Source organism: Euphorbia lathyris, chromosome 9, assembly GCF_963576675.1.
Source record: "Euphorbia lathyris chromosome 9, ddEupLath1.1, whole genome shotgun sequence".
NCBI classification, from domain to species: domain Eukaryota; kingdom Viridiplantae; phylum Streptophyta; class Magnoliopsida; order Malpighiales; family Euphorbiaceae; genus Euphorbia; species Euphorbia lathyris.
The window spans coordinates 31185925-31200835 of NC_088918.1; the positions used below are offsets into that span (position 1 = coordinate 31185925).

Sequence of the window (14911 nt, forward strand, 5' to 3'; positions counted from 1 at the left end):
CACTAAACCCCAACATACTCCCACTTGGACTAAAGCCAATTGTTTCTAAAACTTATCCCAGTAGAAGTTAAATGACGATCATGTACTTTCTGGGTTAAAGGCTTTGTCAACGGATCTGCAACGTTGTCCTCTGTAGGTACTCTTTCTATTCTCACATCTCCTCTAGCCACAATCTCTCTTATGATGTGGTATCGCTTTAGGTAGTGCTTGTATGCATTATGAGACCGTGGTTCCTTTGCTTGCGCAATGGCTCGATTGTTATCACAGTACAGAGTAATGGGATTGACAATGTCAGGCACCACACCTAGTTCTATAATGAACTTTCTAATCCAAACTGCTTCCTTTGCTACTTCCGCAGCAGCGATGTACTCTGACTTGGTCGTAGAGAAAGCTACGCTTCCCTGCTTGGAACTCTTCCAACTGACCGCGCCCCCATTCAAGATAAACATGTATCCTGATTGGGATTTAAAATCATTCTCATCTGTGAGATGACTAGCGTCTGAAAATCCTTCAATTTTCAGATCTCCTTCTCCGTACACTAGGAACATGTCTTTAGTCCTTCTCAAGTACTTAAGAATGTTCTTGACGGCAATCCAATGCTCGTCTCCCGGATTCCCTTGGTAACGACTCGTTACAGATAACGCGAACGCTACGTCAGGTCTAGTGCATAGCATAGCATACATAATCGAACCGATCGCGCTGGCGTACGGGACTACAGCCATACGTCGTTTGTCATCATCAGTTTTAGGACATTGATGATTGTTTAACTTTACTCCATGTAGCATGGGTAAGTTACCTCGTTTCGATTCAAGCATGCTAAACCGATTTAGCACTTTTTCAATGTATGTAGCCTGTGAAAGACCAAGCAGTCTTCTCGATCTATCTCTATAGATCTTTATACCAAGTATATAAGCTGCTTCACCAAGGTCTTTCATTAAGAAGTTACTGGATAACCATACTTTTACCGACTGTAATAGAGCAATGTCATTTCCCATTAACAGTATATCGTCCACATATAGTATGAGAAATGCTATAGATCTCCCACTTGCTTTCTTGTAAATGCAAGCTTCTTCGCAATTTTGTTCGAAACCAAATTGTTTTATGGTTTCGTCAAAACGCTTATTCCAGCTTGTAGATGCCTGCTTGAGTCCATAAATGGATCTCTGAAGTTTGCAAACTTTATTTGCATCCTTCGATATGAAACCTTCAGGCTGCATCATGTATACATCCTTAAGCAGGTTTCCATTTAGGAAAGCTGTTTTCACATCCATTTGCCAAATCTCATAATCGTAGTGAGCGGCAATAGCAAGCATGATTCTGATTGATTTGGACATAGCTATAGGAGAGAAGGTTTCGTCATAATCAACACATTATTTCTGACGATATCCTTTCGCTACCAACCTAGCCTTGTAGGTGCTAACCTTTCCATCCATGCCAGTCTTCTTTTTGAAGATCCATCTGCACCCGATGGGTTTTATCCCTTCGGGTGGATCAACCAAAGTCCACACTTGGTTAGTATACATGGAATCCATTTCAGAATCCATGGCCTCAAGCCATGCTTTAGAATCTGGACTAGTAAGAGCCTCTTCGTAGTTTGCGGGTTCGTCGTCTAACACGGGAACCTCATTATCATCTCCCACTAGAAAACCATATCTAACTGGGAGTTCACGAACTCTTCGTGATCTACGAATAGGTGCCACTAGAGTCTCATCTAATGGGACTACTTCGGGTACCTCAACCGCTTCTGTTGTTTCAGTCGGTGTTTCTTCCTCTTGAACTTCGTCGAGTTCAATCACGCTTCCCTTTTGTGTTTCTTCGAGAAACTCTTTCTCTAAGAAGGTTGCGTGCTTGGATACTATTACTTTCTGATCATCTGGATGATAGAAGTAATACCCTACGGTTTCCCTGGGATATCCAATGAAGAAACATTTATCAGATTTAGAATCTAGTTTGTCGGACGCAATGCGTTTGACATACGCTGAACAACCCCATACTCTCATAAACGAGAACACGGGTTTCCTACCAACGAACAATTCATATGGTGTGGAACTAGCAGATTTAGTTGGTACTCAGTTCAGGGTGAAGAGGGCAGTTTCTAAGGCATAGCCCCAGAACGTATTTGGAAGTAAGGCCATGCTCATCATGGATCGTACCATATCTAATAGGGTACGGTTCCTCCTCTCGGATACACCATTGTGTTGTGGTGTATAGGGAGGTGTCCATTGTGAGCATATCCCACATTCAGTTAGATAATTCAGAAAATCATCTGAAAGATATTCGCCACCTCGATCGGATCGAAGCGTCTTTATTTTCTTTCCTAATTGATTTTCCACTTCATTCTTGAAGCATTTAAACTTGTCAAAAGCTTCTGATTTGTGCCTCATCAAGTAGATGTAACCATATCGAGTATGGTCATCTATGAAGCTTATGAAGTATCTGAATCCTCCTCTTGCTTGGACCGACATAGGACCACATACATCTAAATGAATGAGTCCTAGAGTGTCTGATACACGCTCACCTTTATTGCTAAAGGGTGTCTTTGTCATTTTACCTTTTAAACATGATTCGCATGTTTCCAATGATTCGGAATCGATTGGATCTATAAGCCCATCTAAATGTAGCTTTAGCATGCGTCTCTTGTTTATATGGCCTAAACGACAATGCCACAAGTAAGTTGAATTATCTAGCTTATGTCTTTTGGTATCAATTGAAAAAGCAGGAATTTTGTTATCTAACACATAAATCCCATTTTGTGAAATTCCTGAAAAATAAAAGATCGAATCCTTATAAAAATTGCAACTCTTGTCTTTTATTGAAATATGAAAACCGTCGTCAACAAGACGGCTAATAGAAATAATGTTACGAGACATCTCAGGAACGTATAAACAATTTCTTAATTCTATTACAAGCCCAGAGGGCAAAGGTAAAACATAATCTCCAATTGCGAGGGCGGCAACTCTTGCTCCATTTCCTACTCGCAAGTTTATGCTTCCTTTCTTTAGTTCCTTAGTCTGATTTAGCTCCTGCATATTTGTACAAATATGAGATCCACATCCGGTATCAAGTACCCAAGATTCAGACTGTGAAACTGTATTTATTTCAATATAAAACATACCAGATGTAGAAGCACCGCCTTTGCCCTTCTTGAGGGTGGCTAGATACTCCTTGCAGTTTCTCTTCCAATGCCCGTCTTTACCACAGAAGTGGCATTCTCCTTTGGGCTTCTTCACTTCCTTTCCCTTGGACACAGCTTTCTTACCTTTCTTGGGATGTTTAGGATTGGGAAAATTCCCTTTCCTCTTCTTTGATCCCTCAATTACAAGAGCCGGTATGGTCTTGTCTTTCTTCATATTGGGCTCAACTGACTTGAGCATATTTGCAAGCTCTTCAAGAGAGGTTTGCAAGTCATTCATCTGATAGTTCACAATGAACTGTGAATAACTTTCTGGGAGGGATTGAAGAATTAAGTAAACACTTAATTCGTTATCCATCGCAAATCCAATACTAGAAAGTTTGGTAATGTAGCCAATCATCTTGACACAATGTGTCATGACTGATGTGCCCTCTTGCATCCTGCAACGATATAACAGCTTGGATATCTCGTAGCGTTCGCACCTGGTTTGTTTCCCAAACAATTCCTTTAGGTGCATGATGATGGAATTGTCATTCATCTCCTCATGTTGCCTTTGTAATTCCGATGTCATCGATGCAAGTATGATGCATCCGGCATGATCATCATCAGCCTTGTGCTTCTGATAAGCATCAATTTCCTCGATGGGAGCATCATCTTTAGGGACAGGGGGTATCGGTGTATCAAGTACATACCCAATTTTCTCGAACTTCAAAACAATTTTGAGGTTACGAAACCAGTCGGTGAAGTTTGAACCATTCAGTTTGTTATCGGTAAGAATGTTTTGCAGATTGGTTTTAGTCATGATTTTAAGAGTGTGTGTTTAAACAAAACCTGAGAGTGAGAAAGAGTAAACGAATGTCATTCATTTGCTTTAAAGTATAACAATCTAAAATTACAGGCCTTTTAATTTATTTCAGATTGCTCCCACTATTTTGCCAAATTAATAGCCCTCCATATTAATTCGAAGAATTTCACAAATCCTTTAGTGAGCTAGGATCCTAACTCCTGAGATTTCGCATTGAGTTTGCTCAACAAGCTAGTCTCATTTGTTAGGTAGATTCATGTAATCAATCACATCTCGAATGTGACTCCTATGTTATTGGGTTACTAACCACATTAGTAACTAATATGCTATTCACATTAATCCCAACCATATTGCCCATTAGTTTATGACAACATGAGTTTGCTCATCCAATTATCATAATCTAATTTAAGTATTACCCTATATTCATGAAAGAATGACTTTCGATAATTCAGGTGTTACCATAAGACCCCGAGCTTGAGTTTGCTCAACAACCCAAAGGCCCCCAGTACTGCCGGCTGAATTATAATATTAGGGAGGGGCAACCGATTTTAATAACTTGCTTATTTACTTAACTTTTTAACGAGGGATTTTATTTAGGTCTCATAATCTAACTTAGTCTTGATTTGCTTTAGCATACATCAGACACATACATTCACATACATTGGCGTTATGGACATATCATCTAAATTATTCCGTCGAGCCAGAGACGGAATAAAAGGGCAAACCTAAGGAAATACTAACTATTACATATTTCTCTTTAGGTCCTCCGTCTTCTCCATGGCGCCTTGAAATTACATATTAATTTCTATACTACTATAAGAAAACTTCAATTGAATTGAAGGGAATCAGATGAGAGGAGAAATTACAATAGATAGTAGAAAGGCAGGACGCGTAGGCCCTATTTCAAAAATACCAAAAGACTAAAAAAAGGGTCCAAATATGTCCATAACTCCAAACATGCATAGACTCAATTAAATAAATTTAATTGGTTGATTACATAACCGGCTTATGTAATATTTAGGTTAATCACATTAACTCGTCAAATTAACTTTCATCCAATTTTAATTCTAATCGTTTTGTATCTTTATATTAATTCTTAGATTAATATAACCATATAAAACGTCGATTATGCATGTCCCAATTATTTTGATTTCAATTCATTTAACACTTTGATTTACAACTTGGTAAAAACAAACTTTTAAACGAATTTTCATTCGATAATCAAAACAGAAAACTATTGATTTCCGAAACATATATATATATATATATATATATATATATATATATATATACAAATTATATTCAAGCCGATTTTAACAATTAAAATGAAGTGGGATTCGGGCCGGAGGCCCGAAACTGGGCTGCTGCGGTTTGGCAGCGGCCGCGCGACAGCGGCTGGTCGCGCCTCCGAGCCGCTGTATATATATATATATATATATATATATATATATATATATATATATATATATATCAGATTTTAAAACGGTTTTAAAAACGATTTTCAGAAATAGGAAAAACTACAATAGATTTCCGTTTTATCTTTTAGAATTAATAAAACTAATTTTATTAACCTAACTATAAAACTAATAGATTTTGTTATAATGATTATCAACCGAAATAATTAGGAACATACGCATAATCTATTTTAATTAACAATTAACTAAAATTTATTTATCTTTAGAATTAATTAATCAAACAATTTGTTAATTAATCCTAACCATAAATACTTATTCAATCCTATTGAAAAACTTCTAAATTTTCATATATGAAATAACGGATTTAACGATGGCTTTGATACCACTGAAGGAAAATTAGGCTAAGGTATAGCAGCGGAAATATAAAAAATTTAGCCTACTTCCTTTTAACCATAGGATCCGTTAATCGTTATTTCATATAAAGAGAGATAAGAAGAAATACCTTTTGAAGAACAATCTACCGTTGTTAAAGAAGCGCCCACAACTCTTCTCCGAGTTCCCAAGCACGAAGTAAAACACGGTGAGGTTAAGTGAGAATCAACCGTATGAGATGCAACCAAAATAGATTGCCTCTAATTAACCAACACAAGATCAAAGAAAAAGGAGATAGATGAAATTAATCGATCGATGGAAGCCGTATGAATTCTTGTCCACGAACTAGGGGAGTCGAATTCTCTTTCTCTCTCTTACTTGCAAATTTCAAAAATCACAAAGGGGAGTGGTATATGGCTTAGTCGAAATTCATGTAGTAGGAGGGTATATATAATCACTTGTATCTAAACCTTAGTTAGATAGGAATAGGTTACTTAATAGGAATTCAATTCGGAATAGGATTCCACTACAAAAAAATGATTATCGAGGACGCTTAAAATTGTCCCCGAATAAAGGAAAAATTGTCTCCTATACTTTTGGGGACTATTTTAATTGTCCCCTTGTTTCGTCCCCTATGCGAGCGTACCCTATTCTATAAGGGACAAAAAAGATAATGTCGTCCCTAAAAATAGAGACAAATATCGTCCTCATTATGTGGGATGATTATTGTCCATGTTCTTAGAGATGATTGTCGTCCCCATACTATGGAGACAAAATTTGTCTCTAGAAAGATGGACGACTATCGTCTCCATAGAAAGGAGACAACTTTTGTCTCGTCCCCATTGCAAAGGAGGCGACTTTTGTCCTTATTCTTAGAGGACATTTATTTGTCTCCAAATAAAGGGACGATTGTCGTCCCTATGCTTAAGGGATGACTTTTGTCGCTTTATTAAGGTACGATCATTTGTCCCAGAATAAAGCAACCTCAGTCATGCTCATTCAACGGAGAAAAATTTTACATATATATCATGAAATTTTAAACTGATGCTATCAACATTCAAAACTAATAATTGCTAATATTATCTTATCGAAAAATGGGAGAAGGATATGGAAATATTATCTTACGGGAATATGGAAAGCAATCAATAAATCATATATAAATATATTGTAACGGTCAAGTATCAAATTGTTTAACAGCGTGAACAACTATAAAAGGCAACTGGAAATGTAATTTCAATAGTATTTAATGCTCCACCATTCATAGACATGATGAAATGAAGCTAAACAATCTATCCTTCTTACTTGATAGAAAAATAAAAGCCATGTTCAAATAAAACCAACTTGTATTCATTAACTCTTAATATTGCCTGAGGACTTCTTGAGAGTTGGGCAATCAACAAGTGCAAAACAAATAATGCATATGTGCAGTCAACAGCCTACCAATTTATTTAATATCATTGGTTGTTTTCTTTTCTTTTTTTGAATGGAAACAAATGGTCAAACAAAGGGTTAGTTTTTCTTTAACAACACTAACACTTGAGTTGTATTAATACTTGCAACATCTGCCGAGTTCTCTTGCTCTGTTTTGTGTGCCTATGAAAAGGTTAGCCTTGTAGAAGAGGGGAGTTGAATAGCTGTGTATTCATGCCATTGGTGTGTTTTTGATAGGCAACAGAGGGAAAAACATGGCTGGCTGATGAGAAAGTATTAACTCAATTGGAAATGCTCAAGTTAGAGACTGATGGAAAGGTATGCCTAACCCTTTAAACTGCTTCTAGCTATGCAGCAGTATTATGATATATTTGGTGTAACTTGCATTTTTATTAATTTATTGTTCAATTTTTGTTATTACATCAGATCAAATCAGACGTTGTTGATTATTGTTTGCTCTCCTCGGCCTCCTTTGTTAATGCGGTGAGTAATTTGGTTTGGAAAATACGGGTAAGCGCTGGATTCTGGTAATTTCTTTGCTTCCATATTTTGTGGTTGCAGGAAGGAGCTTTATGTGTTGAACCTCACAAGTAATAGGTTCAACTCTAGTATTTTAGCTTCATTGGGTGCTCTTAAATCACTTCAAACTTTAGTTATGGGAGATAATGAAATAACAAGTATCTTCCCTAAAGGTAAATTATTCAACATATATTACTTCTTATTTTATTTACTTTCCCAGTTGAAGAAACCATTCCTAATAACATTAATGATCAGAGATAGGGAAGTTGAAATACTTGGAAACATTGTATTTGAGCTACAATTACCTCAGGGGTATGCTACCTCTACAAGGTAAATATATTTTGTGGGACTTTAAGATCATTAGAGAGGAAATAAAAAACAGGGGTAAGATGGGTTTTGACATTAGAAGTTAGGATTAGAGGACACATATATATGATATGTGGAAATGATGTTTCTTTAATTTCGTTGGTTTTGATGCATCACCTGAAAAATTCTCAGGGAGCATGGCAAGAAGGCTTGTTGCTTGGGGTTGACATCACTTGCGCTTCCTGCAAATCAATTATCGGGAGAGGCTTTGGAAAGAAGCTGCTGCAAAGGAAGAAGAAGAAGCTGAAGATGATGATGATATGGATGGGTTCCAGACTGATCATGAAGATGATACCAAGGGGTCTAACATTTGGGGATGAGGCTGACATCATTAGGTTGCAGAAGTTAGTTTCTTTTAGCATTTTAGAAATGACATTTGTAATATATTCCTTTAGATCCATTTAGGTTAATGTGTTGAATTTAACAATATATGAAAATTCAAAAAATTTGATGTTACATGCTCTATTTGAAAGTTTTATGAATATAAATTTGAATAATTGGTCTATAATTAGTATTAGGTGCCCAATTGGAATATAAATAATTAAAAAGCAAAAATCACTAATAGGGGCAGTTAAAACCGCCCCTTCGACTGAGAGGGGAGTATTCCAGCACCACAATAGGGGCGGTTTAAACCGCCCCTACAAATCCGCCGCTAAATTTTATCTACCCCGTCGGTGATAATTTTCGTCGCTATTCTGTAGCTCCGGTCCCTTTTGGCGACAGATTTGGGGCGGTCGGTAAAACCGCCCCTAGACCTTGTAGGGGCGGCTACACGTAAAAAAAACTGCCTCCATAGGCAATTTTTGTTGCAGTGCAAGTACTTTGCGTGTCTACTGCAAAACAGAACAGAAGCATATGTATGGTTAATAATACTACTACTATATGTCTCACCTAACTAATTCTACTACAAAGTGGTCCCCTCTTGTATTAGTTAGAAACCTAGACTTAACTATTTGTCTTTCATGTGTAAACCTCAAAATTCAGCCAAATCAGTTATGTTGCACACAAAAATTGAATCCGAAATGGAAAAAAAAAAAACCAACACCATGAAATGTTGTTTCTTTGAAACATAGCCTTTAAAAGGAAACTGAAATAGAAACAAGTAAAATGCAGAAATGCTACTAAAAAAGAGTTTTCAAGTAACCTAGTTGTGCAGAATCCGAATGCAACACTTTGTAGGACAACAAACACCTATTGTTAATATCCCACACACTAACATTTGCACACACATTGCTGCCATTTTTTGAAATGAACATGATAGAACTATATCATCAAAATATTTGCATGATGAAAAACTCTTACACGTATATAATTACTTACTTCACAAGAGCTTTATGGTGGAATGCAAGTCCCAAGTCAGCATCAAACCCTGCATATCAATCCCAAAAGAAAATTTCCAGACTTCCAAAATCTCAAAACATGCAAAGCTAAAAGTTGAAATGTAGGAAGACAAATCCCAATACAGAAACTTCCCTTTCATTAATCTGGTCCTCCTTTCTGGAACTTAATATAGATTGAATCACAACTTGTAATCGCTCAAAAATTTTACCATGTAAAAGCAAAACCACTAGAGAGTTTTATGAAGTTTTCCTGTCAACAATTAGACAATGCTTACCATGAAAAAGCAGAACCATCATAGAGTCTTATGAAGTTTTCCTACACTCAATAGGGCAAAGCCAGTTAGGCGGACCGCCATCAGGTTTAATCATCTCCCTGGTTCCTGCAAGATAATTCTTCACTTTGTTGGTACTATAACCATCATCCCATCACTCTCAAATCTCATAAAACGAGTACATCCAAAGCTCACACATGCATATCCTAAAAGTACAAACTCTAAAGTATATCATTTTCCTAATATCATTCACTTATAAGAAAGTTATCAATTCCAATTCTAATTAGGAAAACTAAACCAAATAGGATTCTAGACATACCCTGTATCACATCAACTTAAGCATATGAAAAGTTCCTTTTTGTTAAACCACAACTTAAGATAAATTACAAGGGATAAGTAAATGTAAATAAATAGTAGAATTCAAAAGAAAGAAAGCTGGAAAGAATTAAATAACAAAGGTGAACTATTATTAAACTCGTGTTGTTAATTAGTCAATAGTAACTTAACTACAAACTAAAGCACCAAGAATTTTAGCAAAAAATTAATTTGGATTGAATGGAGCTCTATATTATACTAAATAGCTTTGATTCATATATATTACATGGAGTAGCATCTACAACTACTTACATGGAGTAGCATCTACAACTACTTTCATCCTAACATCACAGCACAATGCTCGTGAACCACCTGAACCTGATCCAACAAATTAATAAATACATTAAAGCTGCAGCAGCTACACACATTATTATAGACGTGTAAAAATCAGAATCTGTCTAGCAGGATGACTCAATACCGAAGAATTACGATTTGGTCAGAAACCTACACATAGGTAAGTGATTAAAGAATAATGAATGCTCAAACAAAATATTATTTTCCATCAACTAATTACATGTATTGTATTTCTGCACTCTGAAGACAGCTCGGAATTGGGCCTGTCAACCAATTGAAGGTAAGGTCTCTGCGGTCTAATAAACAAACAAAAATTAATATAACATGATATCACATAAATGCAAAAGCATCTCTTTGAAAGTATTTTAAGCAAACAAATGAAATTGTTTTGTACAATATTGTCCTTCAACTGTGCAATTTTAACTAAATAGTCCAAAATGATTTGTATTTTAAAAGCAACTTAATACATGTCAAGGAAAAATGAGTCAATTTGGATATATGTAAAAACAAAATATTAACTTGAAGTGCCAAATTGTATAAGCATTTATTAGGTTGAGACTTGAGAGGCTAAATTCTCCTTTATTCAAAAGAATTCTGTGTGAGCAACTTACATAGTGTACAAATACAATAATTCTCCCAGGTACTTTGGGATTGAATCATTGATTAAGCAATTCCTGAGTACTGTGATTCACAAGAAATAAAATCAGCTCATGACCCAGTAGTAATAATAATAAAGTAGAAATTGACAACTTACAATATTTCCAAGTTTCCCATAGCTAGAAGATTTGGGATTTTTGAACTTGGTCCACTCAAATCTGATATTCTCCTGTACTTAAAAGCCTTGCAACTGCAGCTTTCCAAGCATATTTTCTGACAACATTTCTAAATTTACATTTGGATAGAATCTATCATCATTTCCATAAAATTCAACGTCTTTTACTTTAATAAAGCTCGCATCTGTATGATTGTCACACAGGATATCGAATTCAGGTTCAACAGAAAGAGAGCGAGGTTGTCTAAGAAAGAACCCTAAATCAAACCGCTACATAAATAAAGTTTGGAGGAAAGCCTTTGAACAATTGTAATTGAACACAGTCAAGAAATATTACTACTCAAGCACCACATGATTCTCAATGAAGGGTTACTCCCTGCATCTAATATGGTGGATAGCAGCAGAAAAACTGCCCAAAAGGCCAAGAGACAACCTCTATCTTTCATATTTTGTTTTCGTCTACCCTGCAATCTCTAGACTCAAATTATGTAGAAGCTAACATGAAAATAGTTCATTGGACCTTCAGACATTGTGAGGACCACAATTAATTTTCACACAAGGAAGAACCAAGCTTATGTAATTATGGCACTACAAGACTGAAGTACTGGTCATTGTGGCACAAAAGCAGAGGTGCAGTACTGCACACTAAGACTTCCTCTAATGTCATAGCAAAGGAGCAAAAACTGCAGCTTCTACAAAGTACAAGCCCGCCCTTACCTGAAAACTCATCATCTAGTTCTCTAAGGATGAAGTGCTTATATCTTAATCTAACTACACTAACACTATTTAATGCCATTGTCAAACTTAAATTCCATATTATTTTCCGTAGCAATAAGTGTACTAAATGGAGGCCAATTTGTGAGAGATATCTTTTGAAGTTTCTAGCTTTCAATTAAATGAAAAAAAAAAATTACAATTGATGAAATCAAAAGTTCTATTTTAACAATTTTAATCAGTAAACAGAAAGAAACCGGCATACCTCAAACAAGTAAATATCCCAACTCCTATAAAAAAAACCGAGGTTGAAGACATGATCAATTTAATTCATTCCAAAATAACTAGAGAATGAACATCCCAAATCCTATAAAACCCAGTATGAGATCAAGCATACCAAAGAAAATTTTCATATCAAACAATCAGAATTAACAGAGAGACATTTAATCAAACAGGAAAAGCACAAGACATGTAGAAATTGAAGAATGTGTATTTTACAATAAAACTATAATATATTGTAATTGAAGTAGATTTAAGTTCTCATTGTGGATTTATTGTTAATGAAATTGTTGATGAGAATTTAAATGTATGTGTGAATGAGGAGGAGTGGGAATTGAGAGGTGGAAGTTTTGAGGAAACCCATGTGGAGAAGGGTACCCCCCAAGTGTTTGATGAAATGCCCCTTAGGCATAGGCACATATGTGTGCTTAGGGACATTGAGGATATTTGTCTTGAAGAGGGGGAGAAGGAGTTTGGGCTTGTTAATCTCTTTGAGGAGCATGGTGAAATTCATTTATGTGTGGAGGTTGATGGCTATGGAGATGGGAGAGATGTTGGTGGTTCTACCATATTGGGTTGTAGCATGTATTTTGAGTCGGACGGCTTGGCACGTGAGTTAGTCGGTTCAAATTGTGAAGAGGAGTGTGAGAAAACGAGGGGTCATAGGAAAAGGCGGATCGTTGATGAAGATGGAAATGAATTTGAGTATGACCATGAAGAAGTGGAGTTAATAGAGGAGATTGATAAAGAGGAGAACCAATCCGAGAATGAGCTAGTAAGACATGGGGAGCATGATTATTGTGAAGGCGAGTTCGAGGATGAGGTTAAAGAGAGAGATAGCGCTTCCGAATATGAAACATGTGAGGATGGTGAACTTTGTCATAGTGAATATGAATTTGATTATGATGAAGATGGTAGAGTTTACCATGAGGAAGATGAATGTCGAGGCATTGAGTGGAACCAATATGGGGCCACTTATGAGCAAGACGACGATGGGGTCTACTATGATGAGAATGGGCGTCGGTGTGTTGAGTGGGATCGACACGAGGCTCCTTATGAAGATGATGAGTGTAGATTCTATTGTGATGATGATTTGGAGGATGTTGACCGGGTCTATAACGATGATACTTATGAGCATGATGGAGGTAGGGTCCATTATGACGATGAGTCGGGAAATGTAGAATGGAACCGAATTGAAGAGGCTTATGATGATGAAAAAGATCGGTTCCAAGTTGAAGATGAGTCGGGAAGTGTTGAGTATGAAGGCACCTATGAAGTTGATGATGATGGCAATGAGCACAATGTGTATTTGGTGACTAGGGTGCCAATGCCTAGTGAAGAGGAGCCTAGTCAACGTCATCGATTATTTAGAACTCGATGCTTAGTTCGTGGGAAGAAGTGTGAGATGGTGATCGACGGAGGAAGCCAAGTGAATATCATTAGTCGGTTCGCCATGAGCAAGTTTGGGTTGGTTCCCGAGCCACATCCTAGACCTTACCGCCTTGGTTGGGTCAATGAGGTGGAGAAGCTTCAAGTTAGTCATTGGTGTAAGGTTCCTTTCACTATTGGAGCTTATGGGGATGAATCTATGTGTGACGTTGTAGAGATGGGTGCTTGTGATGTGCTACTTGGTAGGCCATGGCAATTTGATTGTGATGCCTCACATGCGGGAAGAAGCAACACCTACACCATACGCAAGGGCAAAGTCCGATATGTTCTTATACCTTTGAAGAGTTCTCTTAGTAAGAAAACGGAGACCACTTTGGAAGAATGTCCAACTCGGGAGTTGAATGTTAATGGGTGCATTGGTGGAACGGGTGAGACATTGAGTCACCTTGATTTGGGCTCCATGGGTGAGATAGCTAGCCACTCTCCTAATGAAGTCAAATCCCAAGAGGGGAATGAAGTTGAGAAGTCTTGTTGTCTCAACCACGCCCCGCATGGACTAGGGTGCGCCTCGCGTAGTTGAGTTTCTGTGATTTTATTGCTTGAATTGGGTCTTTTACGCCACGCGTAGCTGAAGCGCGCCTCGCGTAAGTGAGTCTCTGGTTTTTTGGACTGAAGAACTTCCCATACACGCCCCGCGTGTATGGTTGTACGCCCCGCGTATTTTCAGTTGACTTAGAAGATCTTGCAGTCTGACATTCATGATTGAGACATTATTGCTTATCATTGCTCATACGCCCCGCGTGGAAGGTAGGACGCCCCGCGTGGCAGTGGACAAGTTCCACATGGTGCCTGCGGATTGAGCAATTATTTCTGACACTGTGTTCCATGCCCCGCGTAGAGGGTGATACGCCCCGCGTATGTCGGTAGATTTTTGCTCCTTACTCGTACCTGAAATACAATTCTCGAGAGCCGAGTTAGCTTGACGTTTTTATTTCTAATTTAATCAAAAATAAGGAAAATTAACCAAAAGTACGGAATTTATTTTTATTTCGTTATTTTATTAAAACATTCTATTTTTACAATTAAACTTATTTATTTCATCTAAAATTAAACCGTAAATCACGCTAAAAGATAGGGACGAAACGCCCCTATCATCTCCCGGTTGGAATTTTAATTTTTGTTGCATACAAACTTTGTGAGGATTGAGCCATCAATATGATTATGAGAAGTCTTGTTGTTGAGTGGGCCTTATATGTTTTTAATTAGATAGACTTTGCTCTGGTAGCCTTCGCAATTTGTTTATAGCTTATGGCATGAAATGACAAAGGCCTTCGGTTAACTAACTATGCTTAATTAACCAAACATATGTTGTTAAGGAACATCCACTTTTAGATAACCATGCATAAATGTTGAGTGATTAAACATTTTATTAAGA

General features: G+C 37.1%; 1 protein-coding gene and 1 long non-coding RNA gene across 4 annotated transcripts; one reads left to right on the forward strand and one right to left on the reverse strand.

Moving 5' to 3' along the window:
• Positions 1–7196: 7196 nt before the first annotated feature.
• Positions 7197–8538, forward strand: LOC136206308 (receptor-like protein 32). Of its 3 annotated transcripts, none has more exons than XM_065997312.1 (4): positions 7197–7474; positions 7583–7639; positions 7718–7848; positions 7931–8167. In XM_065997312.1, exons 1-4 carry the CDS (start codon positions 7467–7469, stop codon positions 8086–8088), a joined length of 354 nt encoding a protein of 117 aa, XP_065853384.1. In that variant the 5' UTR covers positions 7197–7466; the 3' UTR covers positions 8089–8167. The 3 variants fall into 3 exon arrangements, with proteins under 3 accessions (XP_065853384.1, XP_065853383.1, XP_065853385.1); XM_065997313.1 differs by lacking the exon at positions 7931–8167 and adding an exon at positions 8174–8538 and having other exon boundaries at positions 7208–7474; XM_065997311.1 differs by having other exon boundaries at positions 7205–7474; positions 7718–8167.
• A 6-nt stretch (positions 8539–8544) lies between these two features.
• LOC136206309 (uncharacterized) lies at positions 8545–9774 on the reverse strand. The gene is made up of 3 exons (XR_010676240.1): positions 9657–9774; positions 9362–9410; positions 8545–8874 (listed from the first exon to the last, which is right to left on the reverse strand). It is a non-coding gene; the product is annotated as an uncharacterized lncRNA (long non-coding RNA).
• Between the last annotated feature and the right edge of the window lie 5137 nt (positions 9775–14911).

Bases quoted from the DNA above. Each gene is read 5' to 3' on its own strand.
- LOC136206308 (XM_065997311.1), top strand. The intron at 7,640-7,717 runs GTGAGTAATTTG...TTGTGGTTGCAG, and splicing joins CGGCCTCCTTTGTTAATGCG to GAAGGAGCTTTATGTGTTGA.